Consider the following 20,260-nt stretch of genomic DNA (forward strand, 5'->3'; position numbering starts at 1 on the left):
GTTTATATTGCATCTGCATTTCCCAAATACATCTTAAGTGGAAGAATAACTCTAGTCAACAATAAAGAAAAAATTAAAATCTCAGGCCTTGAGGAGCGTTAGCCTCTTCTTCAGCTTCCTGAACAAGAACAGTCTATAAAAACTTCCATTTTCCTTCATGACAGAGCAAGCAAATAACAAGTGAAACATATGCATTATAAGACAACTGAACATGATATGAAACTCAAAAAAAAAAATAATAATAATAAAACTTTCTGACATTGTACTCCATCTCTGAGTTTATCTGAATCACAGTCTGTTAGATTTATCCAGATGATATTTTATTGCTTGATGCATTATTGTGTCTCATTTGGTGATAATGCAGAATCAGACCTGAAAGTAGGGGTGGACTGGGGCTACAAAGTGGCCCTGGACTTTATGGCACAGAGCGGCCCACTTACTCAGATCAAAATTATTTTAAAAGTTGAAAATAGTTGTGCAAATCAGCATATTAGAGTGATTTATATCATAATAGAGATTATTTATAGTCATAAATTAATCTATTACTTTTCCTACGTAATTTTTATCAAAAAAACATTGGTAAAATATATATTTGGGAGTCTTAGACCTTTCCAACGACATATAGTTTGTCAAGATTAGATTTAAATGTAAAGTAAAGGTAGGTGTCCCGTATACAGGATGGGATGACAGTTAAAGGGATATTCTACTTTCCTAATCAAGGCACCTGAAAGCAAAAGTCTTAACATTTACAATGCTCTAGACAGAGTAAGTTTGAGAATTATATATATATATATATATATATATACATACATACTTATACTTTCAGGTGGAGCAGCATATACAACACAAAGCCGTAGTTCACTGACAAGTTAATAATGAAAAATTGTAATAATAGGAACTGGGATAAATCATATTGTCATAGTACCGTGTTTATTATTCCCATTGATTCAATAAAAGCAGTTAAATCTTCCATTTATCCAGGTACCGCTGGCATTTCATGGGTTTCTTCTGCGGGGCATATTTGGAGTTCTCTAGCCTTTGGATGGAGATTTACTTCTGATTACAAAACCATGCTTCACAGAAAGATTCGCATGAAAATCACAGCTCATGTCTAACTGCGATTTCGATTTCATTTTCGATTTATCATGCAGCCCTATTTAATAGCATTAAGAAATTAGAAAAATGAAAAATTTCAGTTTGTATACCTAAAAATTAATGTCTGTCATTTAAAAATGTTATGTTATCGTAAACAGTAATACAATACAAACAGCAAGTCTTGTTGTATTGTCTCCATAATTCGCTCTATATATTCACGCAAAGGGCCGGGCTGACCCAACTCAGATGACCAGTCCACCACTGCCTGAAAGAGCTGGATCTGAAGATGATCTACTTGCTGTGATTGGTTTTTGTATGACTGTTTAGATTAGATACATTTTTGAAACACTTCCCACATGCAGTGCACGGATATGGTCTCTCTCCAGTGTGGATCCTTTTATGTGTCTTCAGGACTCCTGAATTGCAGAATCTCTTGTCACAGTGTAAACACTTGTAAGGTTTTTCTCCAGTGTGAATCCTCTGGTGTGTTTTCAGATTTGCTGACTGACAGAATCTCTTGTCACAGTGTGAACACTTGTATGGTTTTTCTCCAGTGTGGATCCTCTCATGTGTTTTCAGGTATGAAGACTGATTGAATCTCTTGTCACAGTGTGAACATTTGTAAGGTTTTTCTGCAGTGTGAATCCTCTGGTGCCGTTTTAAACAGCTTACTGTAGTAAAAGTCTTCCCACACTCACAGCATATGTAATCTCTTTCAACAACATGTACTTTCTGATGTACTTTCAAATGTTGTAGACATGAAAAACTCTTTCCACACAAATTACATGAATATGGCTTCTCCTTTGTATGAACTCTCAGGTGCTGCTTTAGGACTGAAGCCCTCAAAAACGTTTGCCCGCACTGATCACATGAGTACAGTTTCTCTTTAGTGTGGATGTTCATGTGTACATAAAGGTGTGATATTTGTGTGAATGTCTTTCCACAATATTCACATGGGAATGGTCTCTCTCCAGTTTGAACTCTAATGTGAACATCAAGACCATTTGCGTATGAAAATCTTTCCACACTGAGTGCAGGGGAAAGATTTATTGACTCCAGTTTTCTGTAGATCATTCTGTTTGGTTTGAGAGCAACTCATAGGTTTTTCTCCAGGTTTGACATGATTTGTCTCCTCAACTTCACTTGATTCTTCATTCTCCTTGTTTTTTTTTAATCAACTCTGAAATACAAATAAAAGTAAGTTAAAAAGCAAATCTGTAACTTGTAAAAATCTGAGAAATGTGAAGATAAAAGTGAACCATGTAGCAACTCATAATGTAATAACTGCACTTAATGTAATATTACAGTATTATTGTAATACAATTAGAGCCCAACTGATATGCAATTTGGGTGATGATGCCTATACAATATACTAATATATATATATATATATATATATATATATATATATATATATATATATATATATACAATATATCACGATACAAGGGTTGCGATACGATATGTTGCAATACACTGTGATACTGTAAGCAAGGCGATATATTGGGATATTTCTTATTTTAGCTATAATTGACAGCATATACAAACAATACATCAAAAATCTACTTTTCTTCAATGAAAAGGTTTATTTTCATAAAAAAACAAGTCTGTAATAAAATAAGCAATAAAATGAAAATGTCAAACAACAGCACAAATAAATGCAATAGAAAAAAAGAGCTATGAAACTAAGTTTTTAGGTTAAGCAAGTTTTTATTCAGTTAAGAATTACTACAGTTTATCGGAGTTATTTTTATAATTTTATAATTAGAATTAGGGGCAATCCGATTGATCGGCAACTGATCACAATCGGCCGATAATCGCTTTGGGATGATTAATTGGTGGTCTCTAAAAAGGCCGATCTCATATCAAGCTGATGACGCGCCTGCCGTCAGTATCTGTCTGGTGCAGGTGAAATAATTATCCTTTAGGTGAGGTACAAGTCATATTTCTTCATTAAATACCTGATAACGTAAGTTGAACAAGTTTCTGTTAGACATAATTTCACAAACAGCGTGAATGAATCACAGTGCACTCTCTCAAAAAGCAAATAGTTTCAAATCACACCGCTTGAACTATAAGGGAGTTGCATGCTGCACAGTTGACACTGGAAGTGTCACTTGCACTATCAAAGCAGTGTCGCGTCGTCACTAAAGTTTATAAAATGCATTTTTTCTTTTTAAATCTAGGGAGTGTTTAAACCATTCAACACTCGCGCGCTTTCCTGGAGACCATGCATTCATGCACACTTGCAGTGCACACACATAATAATAACAGCTTCACATTACTTTGTTTGCAGTTCGTGTGTGGTGTGTATTTTTTCTGCGCTCTTGTTAATGGGTTAAAGCGTTCACACTGCACACAGGGCTGCGGTCTGGCAGTGCGTCAGCATCAGTTCCATCTACACAGAGTCTATTTTTTGATGTGCTGAACACACTTAATTAAAGTAACATCACATTGTTTGTGGTAGATATAAACATGCATTGACAAAAATGTAGTAATTACACCACAAATGCATATATAATTATAGTGCTATAATACTGTGTTTTACAGCCTATACATAAGCTATTGCTTATGCTTAAAGTTTTTAGTTCTATATGAACCGCAGGATTGCTTGTAATAATTAAATGCAAAAGAAAAGGCAGTAGAGCTGACTGTTTCTGTCAATGGTAAGTTTTAATTTAGATTGTTTGTGATAACATAAGAAAAGTAGTTTTAATGTTTTTAATTTATTTAATAAATCTAGAAATAAGTGCAAAAGTAAAAACCATTGAATAATTGATGACTGACTGTATTACTGTACTGTGTAAAAAATGAATCACAATGTTGAAAAAGCATTACGAGTAACAATGGTTGGATTTAAAATTAAAATAATGGATAAATGTTGTGTTTGTAGTAAACAGCCGTGGATCAGGAGAAGACTCCAGTGTGAAAACACAGCTTGTACTGCTTCTGTACCACACAAGGACTACATACACACTGCAAACAGAGTATGTGTGAACCTCACACACACAGCTCACAAAATCAGACTTGTGCGGTGTAACAAAAATAAAGTGCATGATCAAATGTTTAGATGAGATAAATATATATTTTTGAATAATGTCTAAAAAATGCCCACCTCCACCCCTCAAATGAAAAAAAAAATCCTCTCACAAGTCACCTAAGAGAGGAATTTTAAAAAATGAAATTCAAGCCCTGAATAAATGTCTAAAAATCTTGATTGGATCATCACTACAAATAATTCTAAATGATAAAAATAAGGTATCAGTGATCGGATCAGCGGATACTGCTTCATATGAGTGGCCTAAAGAAAATCCTGATCTAAGCACCCCTAATAAATGCTAGAATACTTCAGCATGTTGTGTGCCTTTTTCTGTGTAAGAACTTCGAAGCCACATCATCTCGCAGAAGGATTTATTTCAAACACTTGACTGACGTTATGAAGTGAGTTTGGAGTAATAATGTGTTGTTAAATGTATGTATATATTATATTTGTATAGTAGAAGTTATGAATGGCTGGTAACTTAAATGGCACATATTATGCAAAAACCACTTTAGCATGGTGTTTGGATATTTGTATTGCCACTCTACAATGATACAAATCCAACCAACTTTTGTCTACATCACTTTGTGGAAAGATTTGCATATCACTGCCCAAATGTTCAAAGAAAGGCAGCGTAACTTTTATTTCCACATTTGCCGCCATCTTGTTGAGATACTTGTGCATCTCGTCAAAGCGAGAAAACGAAATTACTTTCTTTGGCCTTCTAAAAGAGGACTGCACCATTTTGAGCAGTGTAGTAGCGTTTGTTGTTTGGCGTTTCTCCGGGTTTATGTTCACGCTGCGCAGTACAAGTCATTATTATCCGTAATTATGTCCCAACTGGATGCAACAAATGCCTCCTTTGTAATGGATTTTATTGGTTTTGTCTGATGGTGCCGGGACATGGCATCACACTTATGTTAAGGGGGGTAACATTTCCATCATAGGATTGAGGTATTCAGCCAATCACAACGCAGTAGATAACAGGCCAATCAGCATACTCCTCACTTTTCAGAAAGATAAGCTTTGTAAATATCTAGTGATCGACCGATGTATCTGTTTACCGATATTTTTCCCGATATTTAAGCATTTTTCCATAATCGGGTATCGGTTTTGTAATATCGGATTCGCCGATTTACGGCGCCATCTTGTGGCCGTTTTGAGATTTCTGCCATTGCACCCCGGGCGTCTGAGGAGATCAGTCAACAACAACTCAGTGCATAGGTAAATATATGTTCTACTTGGTTTGCTTTAATTAATCAACTTTATTTAACATAACAGACATGCACAAATGAGATCTGAGACATAAATTCCTGATATAGTTAATTTATGCAGCTTGTTTCTAAACAATTGAGACGAACTCATTGAGTCACGTAGTGTAATTCATCATGTCCTGCCCCAATAAAGACGTATCTTTACATGAATTAAATAAAACAGATATGAATGAGTGCATGTTGAAAATAAAAGCGTTGAATTTAATTCTCTATCTGTTGTATTTGCTCACCATTAGTCTAGAAGAGAAAGTTTGTTCATATTGCTTAGCAACTGACGGATGATCTGGAGGCTTAAGCACGGCCACTGAATGAAACTTTTGACAAGATTGTCTTGTTTAAACACCCTAGATTATATTATCATTTACTACATAACAATTATTTCGCTAATACACATATAAATATAGCCTACCGCTTTGTGGAAATTAATTATTTATTATCTCCATACGCGATCGCGGTTGATTAAGTTACCCAGCCGGCATTTCAACGTTGATTCAACGTTGAAACAACGTCAGGTACCATGGTTGAATCAACGTTGAAAAACCTTTCGATTTTGCAAATTGGATCAACGTTGAAATCACGACGTGGATTCACCGTTGAAATCGCGACGCTGTTTCACCGTCTTACCTGCATTACGGGTGAATTAGGGTCGTGCTGCAGCCCTGGGATGAAAGCTGAATGAGGTGTTGATTTTGAAAAGTTAATCAGCGTTGATAACACGACGTTGTTTCCCCGTCATACCTTGCACCGTGTGTAAATACACCTAGATCCTAGTTGGCATTTAGATCAACAATGTACATGCAAGGCTAAAAATCTAATGACTGGCAGCAATGGCTTTACAAACAACTTCAATAAACTACCACATGCTCAAAATTGTCAAACAGCAGTTAAATTTTGGAAACAGATGAAAATAATCCCACACTTTATTATGCAGAGTATGCATGGAGGTAATGCTAAAAACAGGTAGTAGAACAATCCAAATACAATAATATTTAAAGGTTTTTGTTAAATAATTTGGCACATAAATGCATATTTTTTGCAGCACTTACAAGACAAACCCTTGTACCTTTATGACTGAAACCAGTGGATCTTTTATTTTGGTGGAAACCTACAGTTTCTGTCAAAAACATGTTTTAGTAATGTCCCAGATAGCAAACAGTCATTGAAACTATGTTGAATCAACATCCCGTTGTCAACATTAAGTCATTGAATCAACATCGAACTCTGATGTTGATCCAACATCATTTTGCACCCTGATTTAATATTGAAACAATGTTGAAATTCTGTCCATAGATCAACGGAATTTCAATGGTATTTCAATTATCAGGAATATTGAAACAATGTTGAAATTTCAACTGAACTAAGGATCAACGTGATTTCAATGGAATTTCAATCACTTTTAAATGTTAATTTTAAATGTAATGCCATAAATTAAATAGCCTGCTTTATCTACAGCCAGGATGTTAAAAATTAATAGAACATTTAAAATCTTGTATAAAACACAGAACACACCACACTATTTAAAATCAAATTCCTGTTTATTAGCCTCTACTCTTTATTTACACTTCATTGTCATCTGATGCCTGCATAAGTTGTCGTCCAGTCCCTCCTGCCCGGTCTGGCGCATAGCGCAGCCACTTTTGGGTGAAAATTGGGTGATGGTAGCTGTCCCCATCTGCTGAGTAAGAGCATCTAAAACAGAAGATGAAATCACAATGCAAAACAAATTTAGCATTTAAGTTAAACAGAACATATATTTGAACAAATTCAGTAGCCTAGGCCTATGATTTTTCAATGATCGGATAAGGCAATAAGTTCTCGTGTTGTAGGCTAGATCATATTTCCCCTATATTCAAAGCACTTTTCAAAACTGGTTGTTCATGGGTGTATTCGAATTAAAAGGAGGCAAAAAGGATTAGCTTGCAGTGACCTCTTTCATAAGGAAAATGTATGAGGCCAATTGACTCAAAAATGTTTTTTTATTATTTTATTGGTTCAGAAGTAGTTGTTAACACCACAAATTTAATATAAATAACTGGATACTAATTAAATAGTTAATGTAGATTAGAGTTACCATAGACAACAGATGTTTTGACAAAATACTCATAGACAAAAACCGTTGCATTCATTTACTGAAGGCCCTGACTGAAACCCCAGGGTACTCAGGGTACTCACTGTCTGACAGCAGGTTCACTCAGACTCTGCTCATCATCACTGAAGAGTCCAGGAACAAAACAAGCCATCTGACACAGAGTCAACAATATTTACTCTGCAGTTCCAGGTTCATTAGAAGGAAACAAGATAAAGCAGAGGTAAAATGCAGATAAAAGACAGAATAATATATATAACAACAATAATAACATATGTAATATACAAATTCTACTACTAATAATATAATCTTAAAATAACAGAATCTATATTTTTAATTTTAGGTTGAGTGTGACTTACGTTTTGATGTCAGGGACTCCTTAAAATTGGTGAAATATATTCTGAAAAAGGCATATTAATGTATTTCATGAGCTTCTTTCATGAGTATTTCATGAGCTTATTTTCATGAGTTCACCTGTATTTCTAAGTCAGTATCTCCCTTCAGCCACATTTCTGAAGGGAGATACTGACTTAGAAATACAGATTTACTGAAGAAGCTCATGAAATACATTAATATGCCTTTTTCAGAATATATTTCACCAATTTTCTTTTCAAAAATCTTGGAGTTTCACTTTGTTCTGTATAGTTTATTTCTGTCCTCCTGAAATCACAGAACAATTTGTATTAATATCTGTTTATCATGAAATATAAACACTCATGTGAACTTGTTTTCAGCCGATTAACGTTACACTCTCAGTGTAAGTGACGTCATCGATTCAGTAAATCAGCCTTTTCCAAAAAAAATACACTGACAAATCAACAGCAAAACATTCAGAGCCATCAAAATATCTCATACACACACGAAGATTTGATGAAAAGCCCAGAGTTTCATCAACAAGAGCTCAAAATTAGCCTAAGGTTACCTGAAAACTGCTAAGACGCTAAAGGACTTTTTCGAAGACATTAAACCATTTCTATAAAATAAATTTAATTGAAACATGTCAATAACAAGTAAGAAACTTGTCAGAAACATTTGTATATCATATTTGTGTGATTTTAGCGACTAAACTTACCTAAAACAGCGTAAACCGCAGCAAGAGACGGAGATTACTGCTTGCCAGTAACGGTTTTTTTGTTGACGCCCCGCCGTTTCCATGGCAACTCTGCTCCCCGCTCGCGCAGAACTCACCGCACACACAGCATTCACACAAACAAACATCTCGAGTTAAAACATTACATTTATAATGTACAGCCTCATTCAATAATCACTCACTATAGAGACGGATTCTTTCTGGCAGTCTGTAAAAGAGTGAAAAACACGACGAAAAAGCAGTCAGGACTTCTCTTTAATAAACCGCTTTTACATTTTCCCTCCGAGAAACTGCTGGAAACTCAAGGCTTTAATATTAATTTACCGTGACCGTTGTCTAAACAAGTTAACGGTAACATTATTTGAAAATGAGCCAGTCTCTTCAGCTGCCCACAGACTGTATAAAAACACACCGCGTGCCTGTGCTGTCTGGGTTCATATCGAACATTAAGCAAGCTTACCTGTACACTTGTGCCAAGGGTCCAGAAATGAGCTGTGTCCGGTGCAGTACGTTGGGTATACCACCCGTTGATCTCCCGGTCAACCAAAAATCGATGGATTTTCAATCATATTTCCCGGTCAACTATATTTCGATGCATTTTCAATCATATTTCCTGGTCAACTATATTTCGATGCATTTTCTATCATATTTCCCGGTCAACTATATTTCGATGACTTTTCAACAACAGCATCATTTCTCTGTCCACTATAAATCAATTACTTTTCAACACATTCAGGGATCACCCGGTAACCAAATATCAATGCTTAATCAATCATAAAGATAACTATGGATCAATGTTGTTCCAATATTGTTGCCATCAACATTAATAACATCAGGTTTTAATCGATATGATAATGTTGATTCAACATTTATTTTGCATTGAAATTTCAATATCAACCATAATGATGATTCAGATGGAAAAACAATGTTTATTCAATGTTGGCTTGCTGTCTGGGGTGTCTCATTACAAGAGTTGTGTACATTTGTGCAGTGAAAATGTGTTGAACAGTTCGAGAAGGGAACCTTCCACCAGTTGATTTCTAATGGGAACCCCCCCGGACTGTTTCTTCTTTACTGTGGGGAATGCAGAATGAGATTTCTACCGCAGGGCACTCTAAAATGTTAGAACCAGCAGCCTTAGTGTATACAGTGTGGTTGTGCTTCGGGTGATCCTTGAAAGTGTCCCAGCGCTAGGTCCATTCTGACGCCGTCCCCTCCACTCTCTCCCACTTGTGCACTTTCTGTACCGTCCTGTATAAACATTTACATTTAATCATTTAACAGACGATTTTATCCAAAGCAACTTACAAATAAGAACAACAGAAGCAGTCAGGTGTACAAGCGAACAACAACAGTATACAAGTGCCATGACAAGTCTCAGTTAGTCTAGTACAGAACGCATAGCCAGGTTTTTTTTTTTTTATATATATATATAAAAAAGACAAGAACAGAAGGAAAAGTGCTAGCATTAGTTGGTTAAGTTCTGGTGAAAAAGATGAGTCTTAAGATGTTTCTTGAAAATGAGTAAACACTCAGTTCGGATTGAGATTGGGAGGTCATTCCACCAGCTGGGCACAGTCCAGGAAAAGGTCCGAGAGAGTGATTTTGAACCTCTTTGGGATGGCACCACAAGGCGTCGTTCACTTGCAGAGCGCAAACTTCTGGAGGGAACATAAGATTTAACCAGTGAGTTTAGGTATGTTCACAATGTTTGACAATAACTTTGATATTGTGAAATATATTTAACTGAAAACTGAATGCAAAATAAATCACACAATATTTTCACTTTACAGTTCAGTAACAGTGAGGTTGGAAACAAAGTGGACAACACTATTCATTAAACACTTATTTAATGTATTCAGATGAAAATGTACAATATTAACAAATTATTCACAAGCAGTGTTTTCAGAGCCCCCAGTTACACTGTTTTAATCAGAACACTAGCAATACAGTGTAGTAAAATAAGTCAAATCAAATTCAGTACATTTTTATTAAACTAAGCACAACCAAAACCTATCACAAAAGGTCAAAGCATCTCTAGCAGAAGTGACAGTGCAATGTAGCAGAAGAACAATTTCTTACCAATGTTTCAAGAACAAGCTGGATCCTCGATGACTCTACAAGGGGAAAGAAGAAATGGTTTACTGAAAAGTTCTTAAAAAGCAGGATTTCATATTATACCATTTCTTTAAACCACTGGTTCTCAAACTTTTTATACCAAGTACCACTTCAGAAAATATTTGTTATTAAATATTAAGTTGCACCATAATGACCAACATTACATTTCAGCAGCGTAGTAGGCCAAACTATTCAGCTACAGCTCTACAGTTAAAAAAATGAGGCAGTTTTATTCTAATAAGAATATTAATTGTTGTCAGACACTTTACCATGGTAAATACAGTTTGAACATTAACACTACAACTGTGCTTACATACACAGGTAAATGAAAAAAAAAAGTTTAAATTTAAATGTAATTTTAAATGTAATTATGTAACAAAAGTTACAAAACTGTACTGTACTTTAACTGTAACATACTTAAATGTGCAAAAAAAAAAAAAAACTTACTCAAAGATTAAGTTAAAATATATTAACATTAATTAGTTTAATTTAGTGATTCACCTGCATAACAACTAGAGGGGGCCTGACACTTTGAGAACCATGGCTTTAAACAATCCTTTTTTTTTTTTCATTTTCATTAATTCATTTAAATTATATTATTTAAATACCGACATTTGCACTTATATGTTGCAGAAAACACTTTGAAACTAATATAAGAATACAAACATATATAACACACCTAATGCATGGGATTCATATCAGGAAAATATGGGAAAATCTCTAAAAGACAGACATTAACACATAACTCACCAGCAACACATTAGGTGAGCATCTAACTTGATCAGCTGTGATAAAGCAATGCAAAAATAGACACACGGGTATTTATTTATCTGCAGGTTACATGTCCTTTAAACTACCCATTTGTAAACTCTGGTAATACTTTACTATTTTCAAAAGATAATAAAGATAAAGTTAGCGATTTTCTTACCTCATTTTGACAGGATGTTTTCAGGACCTCGCAGAACACCTGACCCTTCTTGTGTTCACAGTTTTTGTTCTCCATTGACATGTCACGACTCAAATTCGCTCGAAATAAATAAAAAATATACAGGCAAATATGAAATAATTCGGGACCGACCGAGCAGTCAGTTATAACGAGCAGCAGCTCACAGTTAGCCGCCTCACTCACAGAAAGACGACAATAACGGTCATATTTTTAAATGTAGAAAAGCGCGAACCGATTCATTGTCCAGTTTCCTGAATGACAGCCAGATTAACCAATCATGATAGAAGTAATAAAATAAAACTACCAATGGGAGTTGTTTCAGTGTGATAAAGCAGCGAAATGTATAGTTTTATTGTTGTTAATGATGATAATATTTAACATTTTAGAATAGGTATCATGACTAAAATATTTTTAAATGCTATTAAAATAATAATTAATTTAAATAATTTAATATAAATAATTTAAAAGCTTGTTAACCTTTTTCTACCATTTAGCATTAAACATTTTTAACGTTGTTTCATTAAAACAACTGACCTTATTTCAACCATATTTCAATGTTGAAAGTTGGTCATGTGCTGGATGTTTTTCAACCATTCAGCTTTAAACGTTGAATCAACGTTGTTTCAACGTTGAAACCACAACTGACCTTATTTCAACCATATTTCAACATTGAAAGTTGGTCATGTGCTGGATGTTTTTCAACCATTCAGCTTTAAACGTTGAATCAACGTTGTTTCAACGTTGAAACCACAACTGACCTTATTTCAACCATATTTCAACGTTGAAGGTCGGTCATGTGCCGGCTGGGTTATAGTCAAACAGCACTTTGTCAGTTGGCATTTCATGATCTAACGTTAGATTGAATCTAGATCATAAAATGCCAACTGATAAGTGCTGTTTAACTTTATATAGTCTCGGGAAAGAAGTTCGTTCATATTGCTCAGCACCTGACTGGGTTGATGATCAGGAAGCCTCAAGCACGGCCACTGCATAAAATTTTTGAAGGAAGCAGGCTTACTGGGCAGAATGCTGAAAGACTCTGTTTTCTACACTAAAACCTAGTTCTGCTTAACTGGGAGTATTAAGTTACACTACTAAATAGCCCTCCCGCCCCCACCAATATTTTAGAATAATTTTTGTGCTTTATTTTTTTTACCTGTTTTTATTTTTTTACCTCATCAAAGCTTTTATTTTAAAACAAAGACACTTAGTAACAGTGCGCTTAAATTTTTTGGACTCAGACCCCTCTATTTATTTGTGTATAAATATAATGCTTTGTTTTTTTGTATGCAAGGAGGGAGTGATTGTTATAAATAAAATGGTTTGTTCAGCTCATTTGTTTTGTAATAATTGTCAGAAACAGAAGTATAACAGTAAATAAATATCGGTTCTGCATATCGGTTATCGGGTACATAAACATACAAATAATCGGTATCGGTATCGGTTATAAAAAATCAATATCGGTCGATCACTATAAATATCAATGCATTTTAGAAAAGCAGGGCATAGAGGAGCAACAATAATGTACATTGTGTGGAAATGTAATTTTTTTTTACCTTAAATCTCAAACACATTACACCAAATGCACAACAATGTTATTTTAAGCTAGGGCTGTCTAATTACTAGCATGCGATTGTCACGCGCATCTTGTCAGTAAAGCTGGTCCCCGATTAGTAGTAAATCTCTATCACATGTTTTCAGATTGAGCAGCATCAAAACTTTATGAGTATTTCTCACTGATCTAGACATGTTCTCTATTATAGATCAGTGGAATGGCTACAAGGGTAAAAAAGTATAGAGCTTGGGAAACTACGTCACTGCGCATTGCGTTCTGGGTAGTCGCGGCCATTTTTGAGGACACGCTTATCAGTAAAAGTGAAAGTGAAAGTGACATGACATACAGATCAAGTGTAAGATTACATATAAAGAAAAACTCAACAAGGAAGCAAAGATGCGGTATTTAGAAAAAAATCAAGACAATCAACGAACTCAATCTGCACGAACACAAAGAGTGGTCGGATGATCTTAAAGAGCTGCCGCTCGTAACCTTCCCCAATATGTTTTCTAACCTTGTTTGTAGTGTCAGAGCGTACACCTCTGATCAGTTTAAAAATGATAAATCTCTCGAGTCTCACCTGCAATTTACAAATGGATGGGTGCAGAACCTACAAATTTTCTGCGTCAACGAGCGAGTTACACGACCCCTTTACTTTTAATATGCGTTATTGTAAACTGTACAAATTAACCTCAGTGTGTTATTTTGCACAAATAAAGAGATACAGAATTGATCAATTTTGCCGTTTATTACTGTAACAGGTGCAATATGCATAACACTGATAATGCAGGAGATGTGGTTCATGCACAGGTAACATTTAATGTAAGTCTGTCAAATCAATTAATCACATCCACAAAATAGTTGTTTATATAACGTACATTTCTGTATATTTTTATATATATAAATGCACATACATACGCGTGTATATATCAGACCAAAGGGACAATCCTTCTTTTCCTTCTTACTGCTGCTAACCAAGCTATGTGACACCGCTTTGTTTACTCGGAGACCTGAGATCAAGGTGCGGTTTTCCAGCGGGAAAGCTGAAAAATCGCACTCCATTCAAATTATTTTTCCATGCCGGTCATGAGTATGAGTATGGCAGTTAATTACACAACAAAGTTTTACCATTGTAACTTATTTTTTAGCTGTAGAGAGCAAACAAAACAGTCTATTATCAATCCAATACATACAGCAGCGTCCGTGTCCTAAAGTCCCAGAATGCATTGCGTTGCTGACGTCATGTTCCATTGCATGAGCTAAATTACTTTATTGCATTCGAGGATTATATTTGACATTATACCGTGTTACCTATTGACATGCATCTAAATGTTCAATAAACACCATAAAATACAGATTTACACTTGTATATAAAGTGAAAACAGACGACATACAGTTTTCGGCACGACATCGGCTTTACTGACTATGCGCATCACAATCGCATGCGATTCACTGCACAGCCCTATTTTGAGCAACGTCTCATGACCCGTTAAAACCAGTACTAGTCCTGCCGTTTTGGTTTTCCAAGCAATGTTACCCATTAGGCATAGACTTTAGAAAATAAGGTTTTTTTTAAGAGACTGAAACCTAATTTACCACAAACCTCCTTGATGCTCGTGTTTTATTCTCCATCTTTCTGGTTCTTCTTGTTTTACTCTGTAGATTTCAGGTTCCTCGTGTTTTATTCTCCAGGTTTCTGGCTCATTGTGTTTAATTCTCCAGGTTTCGGTTTCCTCGTGTTTTATTGTACAGGTTTCTGGTTCTCTCGAGTTCTCTTCACTCTCTTCTTTAACAAACATCTTCACAGCAGCAGATCTCATTTCAGATGATATCCCTGCTTGCTTAAAACCCTAGTCACGACTTTGAGGATGAGAATATCATTGACCTGATTCAAAAACTGTATTTGTCGATTTACAGAAACAACTTTTCTAACAGCTTGCATCAAGTCAAAACAACAGAGAGGAGCACGCTGAATATGATCTTCTTCCTCTCCGGTTTAAGGAGTTTGGCAAACAAACGTTTTAGCGCCACCCGCTGGACTGGAGTCTGAAGCTTCGAAAGGGAAAATAATACGAGTTTATTTTAAACTAGAATTAAAAGTTAGTGAACTAACTTTGATGTTGGCTTGGCCATCTTGGCCATGGAGCAAAAGAGCCAAAGTATTTGTGTGCCCAACATTGAGTTGCCCCGCTGCAAAATTAATACACATAATAATGCCATAAAAAATACACCTGCAACAGTCTTTTTCCATGCTCCCTTGCTGTTTTCTTTTTTTAATAAAAAGCCTGGGCTATGATAACAGCTATGACAGGGTTGTCTAGCTGGATGTGAAATAAGTCATGCCTATTTTTCTCGTGTATGTATTTCACAGTCCTGCCACCGTTGCGTTGTGGGCAACGACACACAAGATTACTGAAACAATGCATTTTAAATCAAGGAGATCATAAGGGGTCCAAGCACAATGGTTTGTATAGATGATGCAGTTACACACTGTTTAAAATTGTTTAATTTGTACTGTATGTTCATTCTATTTATTTATTTGTGCTATTTACATAATGTTTACTTTTTTTAAGTTTGTTTTTGTTAATGTAAAATAGCACTGCATAGTCTTCACTGTAAGATAAAATACACAATCAAACCAAAATGTATTCAGACACCTTCAACATTTCTCACATAATCACAGTTTATTTGCTGTAGTTTAGAAACTGGTAATAATATATGAAAATAACTCAGAACAAATTCATCTTGATAATTTCGGATAACTTTGATAAAAAGATATGTAATGGAATCAACCAAAACTTCAGACTGTCAGTATGACAATATTTACACAACTATCAATACTTTGTTGAACAGTTACCAAGCAAGAAATGCTTAATTTGGTTCAGTCTGTGGTGTGAAAAGGTTGCATTAACAATTAAAGAAAGAAACACTTAAGCAAAACATGGGCAGGTCCTTAATTATTATTTTTTTAAATCAATTTCACTGGTAGCCTACTGTATGAAGAATTAGTGGGTATAATATTTCACAGATCACTATTTTGCCATACTCACTTACATAAATGAACTAGTGGCCTGCACCCACTAGTAAAACAATTCTATCTTATTTTTGGATTGACTTTGGATAAATTCTTGTACTACAAGGTAATTCAGTCAAGAGCAGTGAGTGATTTACTTTCATTTTCATACATTAAAGACTCTGACAGCAGAGCTAGTAAATTAGGCGCGGTCCCTTTAAGAGACAAACGCATCCATTATGATGATACACATCCGATTTTTTTTTTTGCAAATCTTTACTTTCACTTAAGACATAACCACATACTTATTCGAACACACTTTCCAACACGGGTATTTCGACATATTTTGTATGTATTTGTTGTCGGTACAAAAGCAAGAAGACTTTGAGACGCGTCTCTGCTTGCTCCCTGAACAACACCGCGCTGCTGAATTGAGCTCTTTTGCTTTTCGCTCTTTTTTCTGTTTATTTAAACTGCGATTTGAATTTGTTCGTTCAGGTCCAGGAGGAAGTGAACGTCCTGAACGACAGCTCTGTTCAGTGTTGCTGTCCCTGTCCGCGATACGCGCGGCTCTCTCTCGTGCACACGCGCCATCAGCTGCTCAGTTCAGTTTCCCGCAGCGCGGGGCTGAAGCCAACTTGATGTGTTGAATGCTCGGAGCACGTTATAAAACGTATTCTTAAAATACACATTTCTGTTTTAATAAATGGTCATATTAAATCATAGCATAACACATAAGTAGGTACAAAAATAATCAGTGATGCATGCGACCCTTTTGGTCTCAGTGTAGCTCCCTGCTTTACCATGTTATGCAACGCTGAGCAATTGCTGCGACGTTAAGCCTGACAGAGAAATCTCACAAGCACATATAAACACTCATTTTCATATGTGTAATATATTCTTCTAATTGTTTTGTGCCGTTTCGCTGCAGTGTTTTAATGTGAAAGGCTGTAAATGTGTACTTCAAGTGTTCAGAGAAATACATCGCGAGCTCATCTGTGACGTTCAGCATGATGATTCAGTTAGAAACCAGCTAAGACCAGCGTGACAGTGGCCAAAACTACTTTAAAACCATATAATATATTATTCTAATTGTTTTGTGCCGTTTCGCTGCAGTGTTTTAATGCGAAAGGCTGTAAATTCTCTGTGGACTTCAAGTGTTCAGAGAAATACATCGCCAGCTCGCGGACATTTGGCTGCCGCGAATATATCATGTTATTACTTTAAACAGTTCAGAAACATCTGAATTTAGCTCTTGGTGTGTTCTAACGTGTGGATTGCGTGCAATCGCCGTTTTAAAAGGTCTTAAATTAGAATGAATTCGCTCGTTGTGAGCTCCGTGGAGACAGACTGAGCTGAGCAGCAGTGATTCTTCTCTCATCTTTCTGACTGCTCTCTGCCCAGAAATAAATTATTAATGAGCCCTGACCCCTGTAATAATCAGATATGTTGGTTTAGCTTGTCAGTTTGAGGGAAAAAAGTGAAACGAAACCCGACTCCTCCCTTTAATCTCGGTTATTGCAACTAGGGGCGCAATTTTTCTCAGATAATGTAAGTCTATGGGTAATGTATTTTGACATTTAAAAATTAATAAAAAAAAAACTTTAAGTCTGATCAGTCTGAAAAGATATAGCACACACCACCGCTCTATCCCGCAGGTTTCTGCCGAGTTTGGGGCTTGTGGCTTTAAAGCCCTAGGAGGAGTAGCGTTCAGAATTTCTGTCAGAAAAATAATAAGAAGAAAAAGAAGTTGTTTAAATAGCATAACAGTATGTTGGCTTGTTGCCAAGCCAACATAATAATGCCATGCACGATGATTTTGATTTTGGGTAGTTTGATGCCATAAGCCAGTTTTGATGAATTAGCAATAATCATAGTTAATGAATTAGCTATCAGTTATAGTTACAGAGGTTACAGCACTTGTAAACCACTTTGGATAAAAGTGTCTGTTAAATGCAAAAGTATAAAATGAAAAAAATTTAATAATTAAAAATGGGTTTACATTCAAATGTATGTAGGTAAGATACAAAAGCTCAGACATGGAGTGGATAAAAAGATGAAACAGAAAAAGAGAAAAGTACCCATAAAAATGGCAGTAGAATTACAAGCATTAGTAACTTTCTACCGAGCCCAAAATGCTTAGCTAACAATTTTTGGTTCCCAGAATTGGTATCCATCCTCATCCCTAATATTGCAATACCAAAAACTATTAGAGATCTCAACTGCTCTAAAATAACAGTGATTATCAAGACTCCACAAAGATTACGTTAACTTGAATGTGTAGTTTACATTGATTTGTTTGAATGAAAATTGGTTTTCTTTTTAACATCTGCCGATGATCAATGGGCTCAACCCTCCCCCTGAACGTTTACCATAGAGATTTAAGATTTCGGAAAGTATTCAGATCCCCTTAAATTTTTCACTCTGTTATATTGCAGCTATTTGCTAAAATCATTTGTTAATTTTTTTTCCTCATTAATTTACACACAGTACCCCATATTGACAGAAAAACACAATTGTTGACATTTTTTCACATTTATTAAAAAAAAAATTTGAAAAATCACATGGTCCTAAGTATTCAGACCCTTTTCTCAGTATTTAGTAGAAGCACCATTTTGATCTAATACAGCCATGAGTCTTTTTGGGAACGATGCAACACATTTTTCACACCTGGATTTGGGGATCCTCTCCAGTTCTGTCAGGTTGGCTGGTAAACGTTGGTGGACAGCCATTTTCAGGTATCTCCAGAGATGCTCAATTGGGTTTACGTCAGGGCTCTGTGCCATGTTGTTAAAATAGCATTTGTGCTCATTTGTCATGCTGGTCTAAAAACAGATGCATTGTTTGTGCATAGCGGTTTCGAGCCAACTGAAATAGACTGCGCCAATAAGCAAATAAAACCTGGTCTTAAATTGCATATTTCAGGTTAGAGATCACCGTGACTGCCAAAACTAGAAGTGACGCAACAAGAGGGAGTGCGGTCCATAGGAAAACAATGGATCATAATGACCGTTCAGACACTGAGTAAATTTTAAATGTTTAATTTACACTCATGGCAAACTACAGATACAATTATGAGGCTGCTATGTGGCCAAGAGAGAAGGTACAGGCCAGGATTAGACAGAACAATGGTCAAACGAGACAAATGGGCAGGTGTCTTGGTGAGAGGCATGTTAGCTTACAGATATACACGTTAGCTAACAATATGTAATCAGGCATTATTTATGGGAAATGTGAGTTCATGGTCACAGTTAAGGAAAGTCAGTGCTGCAGGCTTAGTGAAAAATATGACCCCCCACACAATTTTTTGATGCCACTGGTCTAAGACAATTTTGACAGCATACAGGTAAGTTGTCCCCTGGGCCTATGACATTCTGAGCAGGCACATCAGGAAGGCCTTAACAGCATGTGTTGTGTTAGCCTTTAGAAGACCATTTCCAGAGGGAGGACTTTATAAAGGATTTCAATGGCCCCCTTTTGGTGATAATCAATAAAAAATAATCACAAACTTGTTTATGAAGTTTACATCAGATATATATCAAGCAGATCTGCATTTATAGTTAATTCAATTCAGTTTTATTCATACAGCACTGAACCAACAAATATTATTTCCTAGCACCGTTAATACCAACTTCAAAACACAACATCGCAACTGTTAATATATATATTAAAGGATTATCTTGGCAAAGAATAAGTGCTCACTAACACAGATTTAGACAGAGTTGTGAACAATATTTGAGAGAAATGGGCCTTTTGTGTTCATAGAAAAAGTCTTGAAAAATAGGGGCAAAAACAAAAGTGTTGTGTTTATAATTTTGTTCAGAAAACCAGCGGCTGTCGTTAGAATGACGCCAGTGAACCATGGGCGGGGTGCGCTGGTCTTATGTTAGCTTGGATACTGTACAGTAGCATCTCGAATAGGCCTACTGTCTGTATGAACAATAATATTCAAACGCTTATATGAATTTGAGTCATGCACAGAACACAAAACTGACTTAAACAGCTTCAGTTGAGAACTGAATTGAGACAATTGAGAATTGAGA

General features: G+C 35.7%; 1 protein-coding gene across 1 annotated transcript; it reads right to left on the reverse strand.

Moving 5' to 3' along the window:
* Positions 1-908: 908 nt before the first annotated feature.
* On the reverse strand, positions 909-15,223 carry LOC127952609 (gastrula zinc finger protein XlCGF17.1). The gene is made up of 2 exons (XM_052551257.1): positions 14,808-15,223; positions 909-2,275 (listed from the first exon to the last, which is right to left on the reverse strand). The coding sequence occupies exon 2, from the start codon at positions 2,167-2,169 to the stop codon at positions 1,387-1,389; it is 783 nt and encodes a 260-aa protein (XP_052407217.1). The 5' UTR covers positions 2,170-2,275; positions 14,808-15,223; the 3' UTR covers positions 909-1,386.
* Positions 15,224-20,260: the final 5,037 nt, after the last annotated feature.

This window comes from Carassius gibelio, chromosome B3 (genome assembly GCF_023724105.1).
Source record: "Carassius gibelio isolate Cgi1373 ecotype wild population from Czech Republic chromosome B3, carGib1.2-hapl.c, whole genome shotgun sequence".
Taxonomy (NCBI): domain Eukaryota; kingdom Metazoa; phylum Chordata; class Actinopteri; order Cypriniformes; family Cyprinidae; genus Carassius; species Carassius gibelio.

What these genes read in the sequence shown, in the direction of transcription:
- LOC127952609 (XM_052551257.1), bottom strand. Translation starts at nt 2,169, where the DNA reads ATGATCTACAGAAAACTGGAGTCAATAAATCTTTCCCCTGCACTCAGT.